This window comes from Oncorhynchus tshawytscha, linkage group LG03, assembly GCF_018296145.1.
Source record: "Oncorhynchus tshawytscha isolate Ot180627B linkage group LG03, Otsh_v2.0, whole genome shotgun sequence".
NCBI classification, from domain to species: domain Eukaryota; kingdom Metazoa; phylum Chordata; class Actinopteri; order Salmoniformes; family Salmonidae; genus Oncorhynchus; species Oncorhynchus tshawytscha.
In genome coordinates this window covers 21497941-21520453 of record NC_056431.1, presented here as the reverse complement: position 1 = coordinate 21520453, position 22513 = coordinate 21497941, and the positions used below count along the sequence as shown (strand labels likewise).

The 22513-nt window shown below is 40.8% G+C and overlaps 3 protein-coding genes across 7 annotated transcripts; 1 reads left to right on the top strand and 2 right to left on the bottom strand.

Annotated features, from left to right (window-relative positions):
* Window positions 1-228: 228 nt before the first annotated feature.
* LOC112231004 (protein C-ets-2) lies at window positions 229-5772 on the bottom strand. 2 transcript variants are annotated; one of them, XM_024397498.2, is made up of 8 exons: window positions 3897-5772; window positions 3533-3614; window positions 2526-2642; window positions 2274-2348; window positions 1929-2129; window positions 1391-1663; window positions 1013-1131; window positions 229-845 (listed from the first exon to the last, which is right to left on the bottom strand). In XM_024397498.2, the coding sequence occupies exons 2-8, from the start codon at window positions 3612-3614 to the stop codon at window positions 564-566; spliced, it is 1149 nt and encodes a 382-aa protein (XP_024253266.1). In that variant the 5' UTR covers window positions 3897-5772; the 3' UTR covers window positions 229-563. The 2 variants fall into 2 exon arrangements, with proteins under 2 accessions (XP_024253266.1, XP_024253272.1); XM_024397504.2 differs by having other exon boundaries at window positions 2526-2609.
* A 98-nt stretch (window positions 5773-5870) lies between these two features.
* Window positions 5871-19199, top strand: LOC112231025 (Friend leukemia integration 1 transcription factor). Of its 4 annotated transcripts, none has more exons than XM_042312169.1 (10): window positions 5871-5948; window positions 11442-11647; window positions 12866-13035; window positions 14423-14626; window positions 14742-14816; window positions 16567-16638; window positions 16859-16921; window positions 17055-17102; window positions 17428-17511; window positions 18097-19199. In XM_042312169.1, the coding sequence occupies exons 2-10, from the start codon at window positions 11508-11510 to the stop codon at window positions 18618-18620; spliced, it is 1380 nt and encodes a 459-aa protein (XP_042168103.1). In that variant the 5' UTR covers window positions 5871-5948; window positions 11442-11507; the 3' UTR covers window positions 18621-19199. The 4 variants fall into 4 exon arrangements, with proteins under 4 accessions (XP_042168103.1, XP_042168099.1, XP_024253296.2 ...); XM_042312165.1 differs by having other exon boundaries at window positions 5909-6072; XM_042312168.1 differs by lacking the exon at window positions 5871-5948 and adding an exon at window positions 6302-6633.
* Window positions 19200-19263: 64 nt separating this feature from the next.
* On the bottom strand, window positions 19264-22246 carry zp3d.2 (zona pellucida glycoprotein 3d tandem duplicate 2). Its single transcript, XM_024397484.2, has 8 exons — window positions 21629-22246; window positions 21427-21542; window positions 21147-21247; window positions 20855-21029; window positions 20364-20475; window positions 19989-20101; window positions 19786-19859; window positions 19264-19562 (listed from the first exon to the last, which is right to left on the bottom strand). The coding sequence occupies exons 1-8, from the start codon at window positions 22082-22084 to the stop codon at window positions 19333-19335; spliced, it is 1377 nt and encodes a 458-aa protein (XP_024253252.1). The 5' UTR covers window positions 22085-22246; the 3' UTR covers window positions 19264-19332.
* Window positions 22247-22513: the final 267 nt, after the last annotated feature.

Genomic DNA, 22513 nt, shown 5'->3' with positions numbered 1-22513 from the left:
GCTTCTTCAGACCAATTGTTTTACTTCAAAACACCCAGATGAATGATGCAGACAAGTCAGGATGTTGAGGAAGTCGGTCTGAGATCCGATCACAGCTTTTTGGTACAAATCAGTATTCAACAGAACAAGCATTGTCCCTCTTAGCTTTATTTTGTCAGCAATAAAAGAGGTAGATATGTAAGAGTATAAAAATAGACAGATCCTCACAGTCAAAGTTAATGTCGTCATTACCATAAAGAACATCAGTATTGGAGACAGCTGGGAATACACTAAAACCAAATCAAATTGAAGGCTACTACATACTTTTTAGTAGTGCTGCAGCAACCTCAACACGCCTACTTCCCACAGCTATGGCTACTACTGTATCACTTGGTAATAAAAGTGTTACACCGAACATTGTCTAATGTTGCAGATAGAAATCCCATGAATAGAGCCGATGTTATTCCTTTTCTACATGTCAAAGAGGCATGCTTGTTCTACATAGCATATTTCTAGTGATGTAGCCATAACACTATCAAGAGACAATAGCACCAATGAGAACCAGTGCTGCTGGTACACTCCCTCTACTGCGACACCCATGCTTCGCTGGACACTGGTGATGATACTGGTGCCCCCTGGCCTTGCCAGGAGGACTCTGTCCCCGTGGGTAAAATGTTCAGGCTGGCCAGGACCTCCTGTGCCGTCTTTCCCAGCATCCCCTGCACGTCCAAGACGAAGCGGTAGACGTAGCGCTTGCCCGTCGTTTTGTGGATGATGTTCTTGTGGTAGTAGTAGCGCAGGCCACGGCTCAGCTTCTCGTAGTTCATCTTGGGCTTGTTCTTACACTGGCCCCAGCGCTTGGCCACCTGGATGAAACACAAAGGGGGTGATTGTTAAAAAATAACCACAAACACATGACAGCATATTCCCATTGCTCAATCTGTTATATAAATAATCTGAATATCAAATCCTATGCTGGTTTCCAACTCCTCGTGCAAGTGGTTAAAATCTCTCAATCAGTAGAGAAACTCACCTCTGCTGGGTCGGACATCTTGAATTCCCAACCGTCTCCTGTCCAGCAGATGAAGGTACAGCAGGCGGAGTCTAGAAGCAGCTCCAGTAAGAACTGCCACAATTGGATGGGCCCTGATCCTGAATAGAGAGAAAATGCATATGAAAAAAATCAGAATTGTATTATCTTTAGCCCTAGACTGCAAACAAAAGTTGTTTTTGCCTGCTACGCTTAAGATATACTATGAATTTGTTTCAATTTAAAAGACACAGTAATGAAAAAAAGCACATTCTCGAGCAAACCCACAATCAGGCTCACACACTACCCACACACACTACCCACGCTCACACACTTGTATAACAGTAGTAATGATAAGTCATGATAAGAGACTAGTCTCACCTGGATAAACTGACATTCCCATCACTTGTCCTCTTTCCCTCTCGTGTCTTTGGGTGTGTGTACTTTTGCGTTTGGCCACACGGGGGCAGTATTGCTCTGAAGGCTGCTGTGGTCCAGGGGTTGAGGAACAAGATGGAGGGTGGTGAGGGGGCAGCAGGGATGCGCTGTAGCTGAGAGAGGGGTAGTCTGGCCAGAAGGAGGGTGACGTCTTCTGTGCTTCTGAGTCGTACAGTTGTTCACCTGAGTGACGGGTGTAGCTTTGTTCAACTTCACCTATGGAAGAGGAGGAGTTAGACATTGCACATATTATCCATGTAATCATAGCCTATAGATTTTTCTGTGTGGTTATTTTTACAAGTTAAATAAACAAAGAAGAGCTGGTAATAACAGACAGCTTGAAAAATGATTTGAATTAGACATTACACAGCCTACAAAAAAAAACTGCCAATATGTTTCTAAACACAAATATGCCTAATGGTGATGCATTGGTTAATTTCATTTTTTTTGCATTATGTCTCAAATGTGTGGTCTTTCTTACTGAGGTGGTCCAGGCTGACAGTGCTGGGGGACCCGCTGTGGCTCGTTCCTTTTCCAGGGAGGAAGGAGTTGCTGGTGCTGGCATCCTCCATGCCCGGGCTGAACTGTCCACTCTGGGCTGGAGAACATAGGGGCACAAGGCTGTGGTACGTCTGGGTGGAATCCTGGAACCCCGCTTGAGACTGGTCCAAAGTCAGCCCATCTAGTAATGGATAGAGAGAGAAAAAGGAATGAACAATCATGATCAATATTCATTCATTTCTAATACTACAACAGGTGTTGATAATAGAATAATTCTCAAAATGATAGAAACATATGGATTGGAGAACAGGAGACTGACACTCACCACTTGGGTATGATGCCCAACAGTTAAACTCTGGGTATGAATCCAGGTTGAACAGGACAGAGTCACTGGAGGTTACTGAGAAGAAAAAAAAAAAGAGTGAAAGACGTCAACAATAAAACATGTGAGCAACATTGGAAGTTAGTCAATGGTCACTGACATGCCTATCTCATGATTTTTCCCCCAGAATGCTTATCAGAGTGGTCAAATAAAGTGGTTGTTAAATAGCCTCTAGAAGAGTCTTCATATGCGTACCTTTGTTGTCGTACGGACATGGATTCTTCTGCAGCTCTCCATAACTCTCTGGATACTGCTGCTGCTGCCCGGGTCCTTTACTGTCTAATAGAAAAGACAGGTCTTCATCACTGTAGTCTGGAGGTCACGGAGATAGAAGAGAAGGATTGGGATGAGTCAAAAGGCATAAAGATCTAAACAGAACTCAAAATGGAATAGAATTGGTTTAGAATGTAATAAGTTATATTGATATGAAGGGGTTACAAGCTTCTCTAAAAACTGTCTAACTGCTATTCTTGAAGCAATAATAATGTTATGGTCTACTACTATTACTCATTATTCTTATTTACGTTGAATAATAGTAACAATAACACATCAAAAGATCTATTTAACAACTATTCTGAGGCACCCAGAACAAAATCTCAACCATACCCATTTTAGTTGAATGGAGGGAGAAAGGGAAACGGAGGGAAAGAGGAGGAAACGCCAGTGGAGGGAGCGTGACAGAGTAGTGATGAAGAGGGAGGAGAGGGGCTCTAAATCTGTTGGAGAAGGAAGTCTGGAGGAAAGGATTAGGGAAAGAGAGCGGGAGGGTCTTTAACCCGACCACCCCGTCTCGCTCTACCTCCCTCAGTCAGACTGACATTCCTACAAACAGTGCATGGACACACACCCCAGCACCCCTTTTCCTGACACAGCCCTCGGTTGGGTAGAAGAAGCAGATGTCAAGGTCTCACTTTGAGTTTCTGACAGGGCTGATGAGATACTAACTATGCAAAAAAAACATTTCCGTTGTCCTTCAAATACTACACAGAGCTACAGGAAACATAGCTCAAAATCTTATCATAGAAACATGTGGACACTCTGAAAGTTATTTTCAGAGTGTACAATGATAACTAATAAAGTTGATGATTTATCATAATTCTAGTGGCGTTGGTGGCAGTTATTTGGTTTGGGGTGTAGTTCAATCTGAACTGATGCATTGATCAGTGTTTATCAATAAGTGATCCCACGAGAACATGACATACCATATGATGCAAAGTCCAAACTAGCAGGGACTTCCTGTGTCCTGAAATCTTCCATATAATATCCAGCTTGGTACATATCCATCTGTGTGGAAAAAGTGGAATACATATGTCATGCCCATTTTATTGTAGAACATCTTTTTCATACAATTTTACATCTTTGTATAACACACACACACACACACACACACACACACACACACACACACACACACACATATATATATATATATATATATATATATATAAAATCGGATTTCTTTAAAATGGTCTCTGAAAATGTAAATATATATTGCATTCTTAATAATTTTAAGTGTTCTTGCAGGCTGCATACATAAACTTAAATTCGCAGGAGGCAAAATCCTACCTTTATTTTAGAGTCTCTGGTGTCTATGGATTTCAGGATGGTATCCCAGTACGTATTTGACGGGAACAGTTGCTTCCACTTGGAGTTCAGAGTTACAGTTGTGTTGTCTCCCTCTGCCCGGCCCAGTCCCGTTATAAAGCAGCGGAGCTTTGAGGGGCGTGCCTGCTCCCCGGTGCAAAGGAATGTGTCCTCTTGCTTCGTGACTCCCCGGTCCCAAAAAACTGCTGTTTAACTGGCCGTGACGTCAGCCACGACTCACGAACACAGATTTGGCAGCCAGACACACCCATTCACAAAAATGTATCATAAAATGGTCAATTGAGCGCCCAAAATCTAATTAACATTGCATGCCCAATTGGCTATCTTACTCCCATGATAAATTGACAACCCATTCATGATCATATAATGTATGGAGAGTTTTTTAGTATATTCATAGACATATTTTATAGGAATACAACTTGATCTACAAATTATTTTAGTTAAATTAGGCCAATATAAAACTAGCCAATGGAGTGAGAAAATGTTTTCCCCCAATTAGGTCAATAGCGACCTAATAGGCTACACCAAAACGCCTGTATGCCTATCAATTGGCTATTGACTTGTTCATTAAAAAAAAAAAAAAATCAATGGAAATCATTACCTTTTTCTATGTTTGGCAACATCGACTAAGCATAAACCCATGCCAGCCTGGGCGGAGGACAGATAGGGTGTTTTAAAAATCAGAACTTGCAAGTTTCTTATAATGAGGTGGGAGGCCATGAGCATATCTTTAGAAGCCATTCGACAGAACAATAGCCCGTAAACTACATGCTGAAGCTCTGAAATCACGGTGTGAGTGGCCTGAGCAGATAAGGCCCACACAAGCGCCTTGTATAAACAAACACCGCAATTTTCCCCAGCAGAGAAAAAATACATCTGGAAAAGTGAGCTGCCAAGTCGTGCACGGTGTGGGAGACACACGAGTCGTGATTGGGACCCCCCGTCTCCAAACAAGGACACAAGGGGTTTCGAGTTACACAACCTCCTGGCCGGCCTAATGATGAAGAGTCCATCATCAAGTCAACTGGTTTACCAACTGAATGACACAATGAAAAACTCCAGAATATTACAAAGCTGAACAATGCTATAACCTTAATCAAAATGTCTCATAGATTATCTTAATTTGTTTCAAGTCACCTTTTACATTCAACATCACGGAAGTGCATTGGGTCTATCATATTATAGCCATATCTATAGTCACCATCTATAGGCCGACTTGCAGACTAAGAAAGTAAAGGTCTTAAAATATGCCCTTTCCTACATCGACGATAGATGGTTATTTGTCAGAGAACGTTTGATGATTCGTTTGCTAAGGGGAACACGGTCTTACTTTGTAACCTACTTTGTGATGAGGTTCTTTTTATCACAGTGTGCAAGTTTGCGGTCAGAGATTTTTTTTTTTTACATCAGTTGCAATTTCCGGAGTCATATTTAGAAAAAACTACAGGAAGGGTATACAATGTTCATTACCACTATGGTTATTATGGTGAGGCTATTCAAGTTTAAGTTTAGAAAGTTGCAAGCAACAGGCTTTTGAATGACAAGCGAATGTATTCATCTCAACAATGCCCAATAACAAATTAGAAATAGGCCTAAATTCATTTGTAAATTACATGTTGCTTGGAACACACATTATGTAATGTGTTTGTGCACCTCAAAATGCATCATATTTCTCAAAACATTGCTGAATGATAACAATACTCGGAGCAAAGCCTATAGAAGCCCAACCATATCTGCACCTTTATTGCTCTATGTCCAATCATCAGCCTCATCAACTTTTAGGCACAGTCAGATTAGGAAGATTGTCATCGTTGATTTGTAGGCTAATCAGCAGGTTTGTGTGTGCAATGTTCTAAGAAAATAAAAAGGACTTCGTTTCACCAGTAGGGACCCAGCCCTAATGCGTTGTTAGAGTGACTTCACTTCCCAATTTAGAGTGAGAGAGAGAGAAAAAAGCTGCCATCCGGTTATGGACTAAGCAAGAATTGTTGCTGCAATGGTTTGCGCCAAAGGGTAAATGCGCTTGTGTATGGGTTGATGCGATTCAGTCAGGCTATCCAGACTAGTTATAACGTGTTTAAATGACTAAATGAGAATCAACGACTGAGTGACTGCTACAATGGACTGTACGATAAAGGTAGGCGATTGAACTGGTTTTTATGTCGCTTGTGAAAACGATACGCAGCCACCCACTGAGTTGTTTAGCACGTCTCTGTTTGCTGAGTGAGAGAGGCAAAGCGGTGATGCGAGGTCCCCACTCTTTCCTTCTTGTACAAAAGTTCCTCTTCCTTCCCGTTCGTGGTTGTATGTCGGCTCTTTAATAACACAAGTAACCACTACATCTTTACACACCGATAAAAACGAAATGGTGTCCAGCACTGCACGCGTAAAAAGGGGCGCGCAAAACTCGCTATTTTAATTGTTTCGTTTAATCAAGTTTAATGCAGACGTTCCTGGGTTAAAAGCACATATGCTAGTTTAAAGAAAGTTCAAGGTGATTTAAAAAGAAGTGATGTACCTGTCCCAATTGATGATAAAGACGACAGCTTTGAGGCACATTACACTGCATACAAGCAATCTTGATCAGTACAAGTTTATTGGAGCGCGCTCGTGGCAGGTGTCTTGGCGCCATGGAACGTATTTGGAGTAGAAGGCTACTTTCCATAGAGTTGGAGGATCGAAATCCATGAGATGACTGGTATTTCATATTTTACATTTCTTTCGACATTAAATCATGATTACCACAACATATGAATAACTGTTAGGATTATTTTATCCAATTAACAAAAGGACTTCAGGAAATGACTCTTCTTTAATCGAATTATTAAAATGGGGGTAATGTAGAGACGATCTCAAGCTTATCGAAATTGATGAGAATAACTAGGCTACTAGATTTGGAATGAATAAAATATTGACTTATCTAATGGTTCTGAAACGCATTTTTGTCATGAAGGTGGGGCAAAAACCCTGACCAAGACAACCGAACAGCATCAATTACAAATATAAGGTATTGAGATATTCCTTGTTATAGCAATACCGATTATTATTTTCAAATAGAGTGAATTTAACCAAACAGTTAACGAATAGTTCGACAAAATATGTAGCGCCCGATTAAATAGCGTGTCCTGTAAAGCAACAAGGACCTTCAACTTTGAGAAAAAAGGCACTAACACAACAAATGGATATTCTGCCAAGGTTATAAACCTCACTATCAATTCAGCCTATTTGCAGAACGAAACACATCAATTTAGAGGCTAATAACGAAACGAAATAAACGATTTAACAGGTTTTGAAATTGGTTCCAAGTTGATGATATTTTGAAGTAGCTAAGGCATCGGAATAAGCCATTTACATTAAAATGTTATTAAACTTGATTAAAATGTATACGTTTTGGACCAACAACATTAGCCTACTTTCACGCATTGCAGGTGTCCATCCTGTTTCTCGTCCACTGAAATCAAATCACTTCCAGAAACTTACAACGAAATGATTATTACTTTTCTTCATACCCTATAGCTATTACAACATATAGGACTAACATACTTAGGCTACTATTCAGATAATCTGAGGGAGGGAATAAATAGGCTACTGAAAATGGATGTTATTACAGTGACATAGAGAGCGTAATTTAGGAGCACGCACGTACACACACACACACACACACACACACACACACACACACTTTTAAAACTTAAATATGATGGCCCATCTACTGAAACATGGATATTTTCTAAAACATCCAGATAAAGTCAGTTGTTTTTGTCACAAAGTTATTTAAAGAATATAGAGGCCTGAACTGCAAACAGGAGCGCTTGTCAGGTGTCGTTATCTGAGCTCTGCAGGCTTCCTGTCTCAAACCTCAGACTTTCCGCACACATTTCCGCTCCATCCACACGAAAAAGGCAACAGAGTCTTTGCAAAACAGAATCAAGTCACTGGATGTGTCGAGGCACTGCAATGTTTTAGATGTGAATACATTAACTCTGAATATAACTAAGACGACCGTGCTCATACTCCATGTGTATCCTTTATTATTGGCAGCTACAGTGCATGCTTTATGTTTCTACTGTCTAAAAGCCATGTAACAGAAGCTATGATGTCGCCATATCAAAAGTTGTGAAAACCACATGTTTTTGCATGTTGAAGGAGCAGCTGCTGCAGGCCTTTGCAAAATCAGCTCGATTCAACCTCTACTTCTGCTTTCTTGGCTTCTACACCATATTGAGGACAGAGTTGGTCACATGTTACATGTATCACCGTAGTGAATTAGTGATCAACTGCATACAATAAGCAAAAAAAACAGTTTCTTGATATATGGCTCTGGTTTCAATGGGCAGTTATTTATTCATTTAAATTGTGATAAACAATAGCATAATGAACTTTCTTTTAGATGTACACTTTTTATCCATTGACTTTTTAAAATCATAGACGATTGAATATTTAGCGGAGTCAATCTTTTCTTGTTTGGCAATGAACATTCACCTTGGTAGACAAACTCTTTGCAATGCGAGGCCTCTGTGGAAAGGCACCATAAGCACAGATCAAAGCTAAAATACATTCACAACATAAATCAACTTCAGCAATGATATGGAACAAAAGTTAATCTAACCATAGTTATGCATTGCAGTCTACAAGCCTTTGATTTAGACTAGTAATCAGTATCCCTTGTGAATCAAAGATATACAGTTGAAGTCGGAAGTTTACATATACCTTAGCCAAATACATGTAAACTCAGTTTTTCACAATTCCTGACATGTAATCTCTAGGAGACAGAACGCGTCTCCTTCCAGAGCGGTATGACGGCTACGTTGGCCAATGGTGTTTATACTTGCGTGCTATTGTTTGTACAGATGAATGTGGTACCTTCAGATGTTTGGAAATTGCTCCCAAGGATGAACCAGACTTGTGGAGGTCTACCATTGTTTTCCTGAGTTCTTGGCTGATTTCTTTTGATTTCCCCATGATGTCAAGCAAAGAGGCACTGAGTTTGAAGTTAGGCCTTGAAATACATCCACAGGTACACCTCCAATTGACGCAAATTATGACAATTAGCCTATCAGAAGCTTCTATAGCCATGACATTTTCTGGAATTTTCAAAGCTGTTTAAAGGCACAGTCAATTTAGTGTATGTAACCTTCTGACTCACTGGAATTGTGATAGATTATTTCACTTATAATTCACTGTGTCTGTAAACAATTGTTGGAAAAATTACTTGTGTCCTAACCAACTTGCCAAAACTATAGTTTGTTAACAATACATTTGTGGAGTGGTTGGAAAACTAGTTTTGTAAAACTTCCGACTTCAACTGTATCTAGGAACTGTAAAAGAGATTAGGTGGGAAGCAGGTGTTGGACAAGTACATATTCGTTTGCTTTTGCACTGTGTTTGAGTTCCAATAGAGGTTATTAAGCTAGAGTTCTGTTGTGAATTTAAAGATGTTTCACAACAGTTGGTAGTATGGTTGTGGTACAAGGATGTGTCACTATTGGTGAACTGTGTGAGCACCACCCTTTGTGGATGATTCATAAGATGATTATCTGATGTGCTGCTAATCATCAACCATTTAAGCAGCTGAACCTGAGACAACAGACTTCTAACTTACAGTCCTACATGTTCTGCCTGTGTATGGTTCTGTTGGCTTTTGTATTTTGTTCAACAGCCCGTTTTATGGCAGTATGTAGTATTAGCCTTAGGTGGGCCTAGTACATTCGGTACAAACCTTTCAATAGATAAAAATGGCCTAAGTGTGATAATGCACAAATATAATGAACCAAAAAAAGAATTTCACTTTGACAGCAGAACTGACAGAACTTTAAAATGTGTGTGCAGACAAAATTGTTTTCAAAACTATTTTGTGTCCCTCAGCAACAGGGCCTAGCTTCTACGAAACTCATTGAACAGGAAGTCAGTTGTGGCATTGGCGGTCAGGCCACATTCAGTATATTTGTGTCAGTTTGCAAGCTATAGAGGGAGAGGGAGTGGGGGGCGAGAGAGAAAGAGCAGGTGTATGAGCTTGGGGCTGTGAATGCACAAACACGCCATTGAAACAATGAATGAACCTAATGAAAGATAAGAAGTTCAACAATTGATCACTCCAATGCATAACATTACAATATGAGAATGGTGCTCATGACACTTTCCATGAATCATTGCTGCTCAGCCTCAACCCCTTCTCAGCTCAGCCCTTAGTTTCACTTCTGCTGTCAGGACCTCTGCACAACATGAGAGGAGGAGGGAGACAGACAGGGAGAAGAAAGAGAGAAGCGAGAGGAAAGAGACAAAGAAAGGAGAGAGAGAGGGTAATGGTCAGGGAGGAAAGTGTGGTGGACCTGTGATGTGTTGTTCCTCTACCACTGAAAACAAACATCACATGTACTAACATTTCAGTATGAGTACTGAAATAATATGTCAGTTTGATATATTAATGTCATTCAATTAAGCTTAAATGTTGCTATAGCTAACAGTCCTGTCACAGTTAGTCTAACGAAGGAAATGCCACTAAATGTGTACAATGCATGAAACACTTTACAATGCTCAGGTAACACAATGGAAGTGTGGCACTTTGAACTTCAATCAAGGTTGTGTATTCTTGATGTCCGACGTACCCAATCCTCCCCTACCTTCATCAACCCTAGGTTGTTTTCCAGTTTAAAAATGAGCCACATCTTTACACAGTGGCCCCCCTCTGTTTCCTTTCCCTTGGCCTGTGCCAAAAGGTTTCTCTGCACATGGGGGCCAGATTTCCTGTGGGCCACCGAAAAAGCCCGGCACTGACGTACGAGCCACAAAGACAATAGTGAAGTCCTCTAAACACACACGCACTTAGACCTACACATATATACTTACCCACACAAAGACTCAAAAACAAGGCCTATCCTTACCCACTGTACAGACACAACACTCCCTCGCAGACAAACACACACACACACACACACACACACACACACACACACACACACACACACACACACAGTGCCATCTTGAAGAATGGTTTGGAGTTTGGGGGCCATTGTCAGCGTTAAACACAGGAAGCAGCACAAAGAAAGCGTCTCAAATCTTGATCTGACTCCACCAAGCTCCCCCCCACCATCACCCCAATCCCAACGAATTAAAACTGTGACAAAGATCACGGAAGCTCTCATTTCTCCAAACGTCGATGCCAGTGTTCCGCAAGTAACTGCAATCAAACATTATGATACAGCTAAATTGATCAATAATGACAGTGATTTATAAACTTCATGCCACAATCCTCTATTTTCCATGTCACCAATCACATATTCTAAAGACATCTGGAATATGACAAAGTTAGAAACGTGAATTAATAAATCCTTCATCAATAGAACAAGACTCATTAGGGTATAACATTTCATCATGCGTGTTCCATTCAACGTAGTGTGGAAAAACCTCAGAGGTGTGAGCAGTTTCCTGGCTACCATCATCACATGACTGGTTGTGGCCCATATACTTACCGTAACCGCTGACTCCACTGTTTGTCCATGTCGGCAGGAAGCACTGTCCGTGGTGAGCGAGGACCAGTCCATTTTCGAGTCGCCCTTCCCTGCCGCCACGACCATGCACATGAAGGGCGAGATGACGTCACCGGGAAGCTTCAGCCAGGCCTCCGAAGAGAGCCAAGAACCCATCGAGCCGGAGTGGGCCGGGCCGGGAGCACAGAACCCTGGGAAGAGAGGAGAGCACATCAACGGAACCAGGTGAGGGAGGGTGCATCACAATTAGCAGTCTTTGAGAGAAGTTATACTACTTATTTAGTGTTTTATTTACCACATTCCCACTTAGTGTTATATATACCACATTTCCACTTATTTAGTGTTATATATACACACCACATTCCCACTTATTTAGTGTTATATATACCACATTTCCAATTATTTAGTGTTATATATACCACATTCCCACTTATTTAGCGTTATATATACCACATTCCCACTTATTTAGTGTTATATATACACACCACATTCCCACTTATTTAGTGTTATATATACACACCACATTCCCACTTATTTAGTGTTATATATACACACCACATTCCCACTTATTTAGTGTTATATATACACACCACATTCCCACTTATTTAGTGTTATATATACACACCACATTCCCACTTATTTAGTGTTATATATACCACATTCCCACTTATTTAGCGTTATATATACCACATTCCCACTTATTTAGTGTTATATATACACACCACATTCCCACTTACATAGTGTTATATATACCACATTCCCACTTATTTAGCGTTATATATACCACATTCCCACTTATTTAGTGTTATATATACACACCACATTCCCACTTATTTACTGTTATATATACACACCACATTCCCACTTACATAGTGTTATATATACCACATTTCCACTTATTTAGTGTTATATATACCACATTTCCACTTAGTGTTATATATATACCACATTTCCACTTAGTGTTATATATATACCACATTCCCACTTAGTGTTATATATACCACATTCCCACTTATTTAGCGTTATATATACCACATTCCCACTTAGTGTTATATATACCACATTCCCACTTATTTAGTGTTATATATACCACATTTCCACTTATTTAGTGTTATATATACACACCACATTCCCACTTATTTAGTGTTATATTTAACACATTCCCACTTAGTGTTATATATACCACATTCCCACTTATTTAGTGTTATATTTAACACATTCCCACTTAGTGTTATATATTATATATACCACATTCCCACTTATTTAGCGTTATATATACCACATTCCCACTTATTTAGTGTCATATATACCACATTCCCACTTATTTAGTGTTATATATTTTTTTACATTCAAGAGAGTTTACCATCACCATAATAAATACTGCAACAGGATCACACAGAATCATACCAGAATATTACTCATCTCCCCATTCTCTCTCAACAGTCGTGAGTCCCCTGTGGACTGTAGTGTGACCAAACGCTCCAGACACATGAGCAGCAACGAAGGGGGTCAGCTGGCCTACCAGGCCTCATACCCTGAGCCCCGCGCCAGCCCCCAGACCGCCACCACGCCCAACAGCACCACAGAGGAGAAGAGAGTCATAGTGCCCGCAGGTGAGGTGCCAACACACTCAGCGGAGGGGTGCCCAGATCCTAAGGCACACAAGGATCTGCGAAGAGAATAGGCTAGGATGGTGTTCCCATCATATTGCCTTCACTTGTTAAATGATCTTCCATCATTTGGGAGTCAGCCATTAAGAGCAGATTTTAGGGACTTGGAAGGGAGCACATTTATGGAATGGAATCCAGCCAGTGAGTCATTGTTGGGAGATTCCACCTAAGATGACATTCCAAACATGAGACATTAAATCTATACAATTAATAGATAAGATTATAAGGTTTGATTCTTAGCCTGAGTCACACAGGCCAAGCTATTCTAGTGGCCTTGATAATACGGATATTACATCACAGCTGTGTTAAACAAGGACAATGAAGACCCTAGGGCAGGGCCCCATCCCCCCCAAATTCTGAACACAAAAACAACATTGATAATTGCATTTTTTATTTTGGGACATACATTTTTTTATAAAAACACCAGCAAATCAGCTACAAGTGATTTACTTTTTGGAAATCTGTTAAAAGTATTCCCACACATAATAGATAAGATTCAAAAATGTAAGCAAGGTTTGAAATGATGTTTTAATCAAACATCCGTTTGGGCATCTTGAGGTCAATTTACAGTCAACAAATGATTTGTAATTATGTTCCAGCCCCTTGACCATCCGCTCAAGAAAAAGAAAAGTTGGTCAGGACCCACTTCTGGGACACTGGATGAAAACGCTTTCAGTGTAAACTTAAACCAAATAGAAAGTATGTAGAAAACATATAAAGGACCTATTTATTTCTCAATAACAGCCTATAATCTTTGAACGTTAACAATAAACTAAATAAAAGCTAGACAATCAGCCCCCATTGATTTTGTAATGTTTGAGCATAAGAACACAGCATTAGCCATGTCAAAATGCATAGAATTGTAGGAAATGTAGGAGATTAGCTATAAAACTGCAACATTTTCTCTCCGCTGCCAAGATACATTTTACTTATTATTTGGTCTGTGTCTGTTTTTTTTCACCACTCAACCCTTATGGTGGGTCTCGACTCAAAAAGGACAACTCAATTGGTGGGTCACAAAGCAAAACCGTTTGGGAACCCCTGCCCTAGTGTACAGACAGAGGCTAGGCGTCTACAAACTGTCTGATATTTTGGGGTATTCATGAGGTTCATACGTCATTTTGGGGTTCTTACTGTACATTTAAAAACACCTTAAGTTTCATTTGAGGAGAAGAAAGCATTTACATTTAACTTTTTTTTTTTACTCAAAAGAGTAACTTCTCAACTTGATGAGATGATGGGTCTGTGTGAGTTACAACAACCTCCTGTTACCACGACTTACCAATCTCTCTTTCTTCTCTCCCTGTCCTCCTCTTCCTCCTGGTCCCAGACCCTGAGGTGTGGACCCAGGACCATGTGCGCCAGTGGCTGGACTGGGCCATCAAGGAGTACAGCCTGGAGGAGGTGGACATCAGGCACTTCCACACACTGGAGGGCAAGGCCCTCTGCAAGATGACCAAGGAGGATATGATGCGCCTCACGTCCGCATACAACACTGACATCCTGCTCGGCCACCTCAATTACCTCCGACAGAGTAAGGGTTACGGCCTGGGACTCGTAGAAACTTTTCATATGACTATTTTCATACTCCACGAGGACATAATTGATCTATGTATCCATTTTGTAACCTTCTTTGAATCTCTTTTTAGGCAGCCCTACTTTCTCCTACCCCACAACTCCAACCAACAACACACAGCAACAACCCAGACTACAGGTTAAATCAGGTAAGACAATTAACTTCACAACTCATTACCAAGAACACAGTGACAGTGTAAAATCCTTAAACTGCATGCATAAAGAACCTGGAGCTAGCGAGCATTGAGATAAACAGCCTTAATATGAGAAGGGGATTAAAATGGAGGGGTTTTGTGGCAGGAATAATTTATTCAAACCTCTGAGGCAGATCAAATACTTCAAAATTAAGTGTTGAGTTGCCTTTTCAGATTATATAGTTTAGAGCGCAAAAGTCTTTTGGCGGAGCGTTGCCCTGAGTTGATAACTATTTGACGAGTCCACGTCTCAAGTTCAGTTTCAGACAGGAAACAGCTGCACCGGCAGAGAAATGGGCGAGTATGGGTCCCACTTTGGGACACAATTGACAATCTAGTGGCAACAGAGGTGGCCCGGGCAAAAGGACACTCACCCCAAGGAATACTGGACCATCTACAGCTCTCTGTTTTCTTCTGGCTGCCTCAAATCACTCTTTTAAGTCTCAGATTTTGGGCTTCCTTCCATAGACTGTAAAAAAAAATATGGACGAAGCCATCGATGACGATACCCCATTGTTTTCTATGGGAATGCTCAGTGGTGCATTTGATGATCAGGGAGTATCTTGCTACATGGGAGGAATTTTTGGAAACATTGCATGCGCAGTTTGAGCTACTCTGGGAGATTACATTGCAGGCTAGGTCAGTGTTGAACCCTCTCATGTAGTATGTCAAGTTGAAGGCCCTCCGAGGTACCGCAGGCTGACATTACAACTAAATTATCCTTATATCTTAGTCTGTCCAAGTACTCTGACGTGCAACTGGTGAAATAGAAGCAATTATTGATACCATGATTGTGTTTGGAAAAAAAATCCTTCCGTCTATGGCTGCTGGGTAAATACACTTGAATTCAATCACTTTTGATTTGAATGAAACATTCCAGACATATTTGCCCATTGTAGAAGTTCTCACTAAGTTACTTTTTGGACCCAAATGCAAAAACATTCAAGAGATAAAGGTGCTCAAAGTTTACCTATTTTACAAACCCCACCATACTGAGACAGTTATGTCTTCATCACTGGAACAGATAAACAGTTGAGATTGGTATCATTTAAAAGCTTACAAACAGTGTTGTCAAACTATTTTATACTTTCTTAAAAATAAAAATGTAATTTCACCTGAAACAAATCAATAAACACTGAAACTCAGATTTGTTTCATATTCAAATATAGGTCCATTCTATTTCTATGATTGACACCCACCCTGTATTCAAGAGCATGTTGTGTCTCAACCAATGGCGGGCACAACACAAAAACCTCAGATGATGTAAAGTAGGGTCTAATCTACAACATATACATATATGAAGAAAGAGTTGAAGAAAGAGTTCACACGTTTTTAGATAATTAACATTAAAAAAAGGTCAAAAAGTACATTTTAATTTAAAAATCTCAATTTATTTGAAAAACCTTTTAACTGATATCATATTCAACTGTTTATACTTTCCGGTGATGTAGACATGGATGTCTCATGGTATGGTATGCAAAATGGGTCAACTTTGAGCACCTTTATCTCCTAAATGTTTTGGTATTCAAGTCCAAAATGTAACCTTCTGACTACTTCTGCCATGTACAAACATTATGGAAAGTTTTGTTTAAATCAAAAGGGATGCTGTCAAAAAGTGATGGAATTCAAATGGATTCACCCTGCTACCCGTCTGAACTTTCTTCCTGTGGATGCCTCGACTCACCCTCCGTTCTTTTTTGAGCAGAGAACAGCTATGAGGAGATAGGCAGAAGGAACAGCTGGTCATCGAACCCCATGCTGCCTGCAGTAACCAAAGGTACAATAACCGACGTCACATCTCATTCTCAGTGCTTTACATTTCTTGTGAGCACTAAGGCAGATTCATACTAATAGTTGTATCAGATTAGTTCTAGAAATTATTAATACAGTGTTTCACAGTGGAGGCAGAATAAATTCATTAAGTCAAGAATTTTGTAGTTCAAGATGGAATAATAATGATAGAGAAAACTGATAAATACATCATGTTTATGATTTAGGTTCTCCCATGGAGCACCAAAACAGCACCAGAGTCACAGAGCCTCCGCCGAGAATTGTGCAAGGTGTGCATCTGTACTGCTTTCTCGTTTCCTGACCCTAGTTTGTTGTAATACTGGTATAACCGTTGTACCATAGTCAAGCCAACAATGTCTTAACAGAACAATCTAACCTTTCCAACCCTTAATTTCCTTGCAGACCCATACCAAGCATTAGGTCCCATCAGCAGTCGTCTAGCAAACCCAGGTGAGAGCATATCCCATAATGCACCATGTTAAACTGGTGAACCAAAAAGGTGGTGACAAATGTGGCCTTTACACTGTCTGCTTTGGTGTCATGAACTGTAACACTCCAAAATAGATTGAATAGGAGAACAGAGGGCAGAGGTATTCCTTAAAAAGAGAACAATTAAGTCGTACCTCCCCGGGATGGCACATTGACAAAAATGTCCACCTAGACGATAGCATTATACATTCGCCCTCAGCAAAACTAGGCTGAAACATTTTAATTATTGTCTCCCATTAACCAGAATGACCCTGTTTGACAGAATTAATTCTGTATCTCCTCACAGAAGGCCAGGCCCTCCACTCCAAGAAACGAACAGGCAAACACAGTTCATACAGGCTGCCTGACCCCAGCGCTCACAGGCCTGTGGGTAGGTTTCTGCCTGGTCCACCCACGTTCTGTCTCTCTCCATGACACACAGTGAAAAAGGTCACATTTGCTGAAGTAGTTCAAACTTGAAAGTGTATTTAGAATCCTGGTGGTATCTCTTATGCAAGTTATATTCTCAGACACAGACACCCATGGGACATAGATTGATATGACAATAGCAAAATAGTCCACGAGAAGGAGATATCAATGGTGCATGTGAATAAATGTAATTGTATTTGTGTCAAATTGCCAGTTGGCAACCTATCCCTTAAGGGATTCATTGATAAATAAAAATGACAATGATTCACAGTGATAATTCTTAAGGTGTTCTGTGCAGTGCACATCACATAAAGAATTAAATGGAAATCAATACACAATAGTAGATAAGGATATTCAAGCAAAAAAAACAACTTACAAATCTATACAAATACAGAAAAATGAAGTGTGTATGGATAAAACTATACTAATCTATAAACAATCCTACCCTTAAGAGAAGCATTTCAGAAACAGATCTTTCTCGCTTTAACAGAATCCAGCCCTTTGATGCATCCATTCCCCTCACCCCCTGTCCCGTTTCTCTTCCAAGGCTCTGGACAGATCCAGCTGTGGCAGTTCCTGCTGGAGTTGCTGTCGGACAGCAACAACTCCAGCATCATCACCTGGGAGGGCAACAATGGCGAGTTCAAGATGACTGACCCAGACGAGGTGGCCAAGCGTTGGGGCGAGCGCAAGAGCAAACCCAACATGAACTATGACAAGCTGAGCCGCGCCCTGCGCTACTATTACGACAAGAACATCATGACCAAGGTGCACGGCAAGCGCTACGCCTACAAGTTTGACTTCCAGGGCATCTCACAGGCCCACCAGAGCCACGGCGGAGAAGGGGGCATTGTGAAGTACCAGACTGAGGTATCTTATGCCCAGCCCTACCACAGCCACCAGCCAAAAATTAACTTCATGAACACGCATGCCGCCCCTATGCCCGTGTCCCCTGGGAACTTTTTCGGGCCGTCTACAACTTACTGGAACTCAACAACCAGCCCCATGTATCCGGGGTCTCCCATGCCAAGGCACCCAGGGACTCACTCCCACCTAAGCTCATACTATTGAGGTATGGGTGTCTTGCACTAGACTGGATGGCAGAGCTTCCTGAAACAGACTGATAAAGATAACATCCACAATGTATCTGGTCTTTAACATTAAGTTACATTGTAACGCTATGCGAGTTGTTAGTACAGAATGTAAAATGGACAATAACGCTCACGTCACATCTTCAAGCAGAGGCACCATAAAAGATAGGCAAAAGGAAGAGGGTAAACAGTGTGAAGAAGCAATGATGACGAGTAGAGACCAAGGGATAGCCATGAAGGTTCTGCCTTTTTGAATTTCTCAACTATGGAGGCTGAGAATTTGTTCATATTATAGCCTGTGATTCAGCTGTTTGAAAACCACATTTTTCAATTAGGTAAGTATTTTGTTTAAAAATGTCATTGAGGTCATTGAAGGACTTTAAGGGGAAAGTCACTGAGTGTGGGAAGTGCTAAAACTGTTATGAGGTCTTGATCACAATTACTATAGTCATCGATCTAACATTTGTAAAAGTATCATTGTACAGAATGTGTCATACAATTGTAGCAATAAAACATTTACCCCTGTAGTAATGCTAATAAAAGGAACTTGTATATTTGAGTTGGTCTCCTTTTCTCCAAACCATTGAACATTTTAACTGACAAAAAGATGAACTAGATGGTGTATCAGTAATTTGTTTTATTGCCAAAATGAATTATCGACATGAACATCGGGCAGTGACCACACTTGCTGTTTATTTGTCCACACCAAAGAAATCTTCGAATATTCTGTGTGGTTCAGAGACCTGCTCCACTTCCACAACAGCAAATCCCTTCACAGGCCTCTCTTTAAGTCTCTCCACCTGCCTCACACCTAACTGTCCCGCCACAACGGTCTCGGGCTGTGAGGTTGTTGTCAACTCCTGGGCAGGCTTTGTGCTGTATTCCACCGACCACGACTTGCTGGTGACCATCTTGGTGGTGGCTAGAGTACACAGAGCGAGTTAGATGCCAAACATCCTCACCGACAGACTGAATAAATGGATACTCATTGATGGTGACAGGCTAAGCCTTGTGTGTAAATGTTTGAAAATGTACATATCATAATGAGGCCATCTTTACAAATGCAAAAAACGTTCGACCAAAACCATCTCACAAAACCCAACAGTAATTAAATGCAAAAATACACTTGTAGGCACAGTACTCACCAGAGGGGACAGCAGAGCTACATGTGGACTCACAACAGGAGCAGACTGAAGAAGCTCCATAAAGCTCCTTCCATCTGATAGGACCAGACCAAGATGTGTCAGAAACACATGAGTCTTTTTTCTATTATTCATGGTTTTCTATCATCTTTTGCAGGGCCTATATGGATAAAGTATCAGACAACTTCAGTATTATCAGGGCTTACCCTCCTGCTGCGGAATCGTAAGTGCAGGCCTTCGCAGTTGAAGAGGGGACAGACCTCCCCACAGACATAGCACAGTACATGTAGAGCTGCTGTGGCTGAAGAGGCGGCTTGAGCTGATTCAAATGTGGCACAGAATCTACAGTTTGCATACTTATGTACATACTTCTTCCAATGCAATGTAGTGTCAGAGGACCTCAGTCAAATTAATTGCATAGACAAGGGAAAGAAAAAGATTAAGCTCAGTAGTTATAATGCTTGTTGGAGGCCATGTATTGCATAGGAAATCTAATGAGGTCATAGCACTCAAGTTCAACTACTGGTCAGTTGACTATGGTTACTGTTGCATATTACGAATGGAGTGCATCCTTAACATACCTGCCCTGCTGTCATTGCCTGAAACAGAAAGGCATCCATGGTAAACCTCACAACATTCCTTTTATATGGGATGAATCTGGAGCCACTGTTGTTTTTGCTCTCAACCATGCACCTGAGCAGAAAATAGATTACTGTTAAATCCAAGAAGTTCCTTTAAATAAATAAAAAAGGTCAATCTACAAGTGCTACATTCATTTTTGGATTAATAAATTATATGTACCCATATATTCTTGAAGAATATAACTGTGGTACAACATCCGAAACCAAAACTATCATTTTGATGTCATAGATGGGCAGTACTTGCATCTATTGCTCGCTCTATGAATTTGAGAGTGGTTACATTTCTCCAGCCCCATCCCTCAGATTTTTGCCAAAACATGGGCAGGGGTTTTCTTTGTTATTGTTTCAGCTACCGATTGCCTCTTTAAAAGCAAAGTACTGTGCAAATGATACTGATAGAAGTGATCTGGCATACTGTATGTCTACATTACCCAAAATTGTCAATAACAGTGAACTGAGGCGTAGAGGAGTGTGACTGCTTAATGGTCACATTACATGAGTGGACATAGAGACGTCCATCTTTAGACATGGAAGGCACTTCAACCTGAAAGTACATGGGCTTTCCCATAGAGTACCCATCGGATGGGGCAAGTCTCTCCCATTGAGCTGAGGGAGAGAGAATGAGTAGTCAGATCTTTCGATTACCTGAGGGTTCATTTAAGTACATTTTATAACATGAGGACTACTCATTTACTGTAGATCAATGACTCATCTATACCCTACCATTACGTGCAGTGAGCATGGAACGGGTTCTGTTCTTCATTGGTTTAGAGACCTTGTGTACCACGTTCAGCATGTAGCCTATTTTGTAGGAGTAATGATATCTGGAAAGAAATAAGCAAATGTAAATAATTGGCATTGATTATAAATCAACTTTTAAAATGTTGTGCCAACCTGCTACCATTTATGTCCTTTTCTTTGTATGGAATGATAACTCCTCCAGTGACATGAACTCAAGGTAAACATCAATCCATCACAAAATAGTGTAAATACTGCAAGTCACCTGTTGAAGTGGCAGACAACTCGCAATGTGAATGGTGCAGCTCGTCTGATAGGCCCTTGGATCTTCGGGGGATCATATCGGAGAGTGTTGGAGTAGGCCACACGATTATTTACTAACTGTTTATTGAAAATAAGAGGACCTATGTCAATATCAGCAAGTTATTTCGGGGAAATGTAGGCCTATGAATGCTGACAAACCTTACCGAGCGCTTGCTCCCACAGAGCCCGAGGTCGTATTCGAAGATGAGGGAAACTTTTGTAGATTTATTGGCTTGGCATGTTCCGAGTGTCAGCTGAGACAGTGAACTCCCGGAGCCCAAAATGTTTTTCTTTACCTGCACGAACATCTTGTTGATATTACAAAGTGTTATCACTTCGCGGGCTTGACTTTTTGTACCAGAGGGCTTCTGTGTTGGGTACACCGGGACCAGTATTTTCCTAACTTTATCCGGTAATTGTTCGTGTCCAGTTCCACGGACTGGAGAGAAATGCTCCTTGTCTACCAGCGGCACCCTTGAGTGCTGGAACACAGGTAGTTCGAGGTAAGGTGGTGAGTCTTCGGCGAATACCTTCACAGAAGACTGGCGTGCATTTGAGCCTCCCTCTGCTCTTAGAGAATGCAAAAGAAACAAAAACGCCAAGTTGAAAATATAAAACATATCTATATTCCTGTACCAAAATGGTACAATAACTCGAGCAAAATCAGGCCCTGCGTCAATACATATCCATAGGTATTCTGCGTTCAAATACTAGCCGGACTAGGAAGTTTAGACATTTCCGACTTGCTAATTCGTTGATCACCGCCCGTGTACAACCAGTTGGCAAGTCGAATTTTTCCGAGTTTCCTAGTTCCAACTAGAACGTGAACGCGCAATATTCCTTGTAGAATGAGCAAGAATCAAAAACAGCTGTTGGAGATCTAGTCGCACAACGCTCGTGCCACCGAGGACATTTGAACTGCAGGGAAATATTAGATACATTGGATTAAAATATTATAATAGATGATTATGCCTGCCTATTAGTTTTGATAGACTAGACAAAAATACAAATAGACAATTATAGATTATATCCAGACAAGTTATTATCCA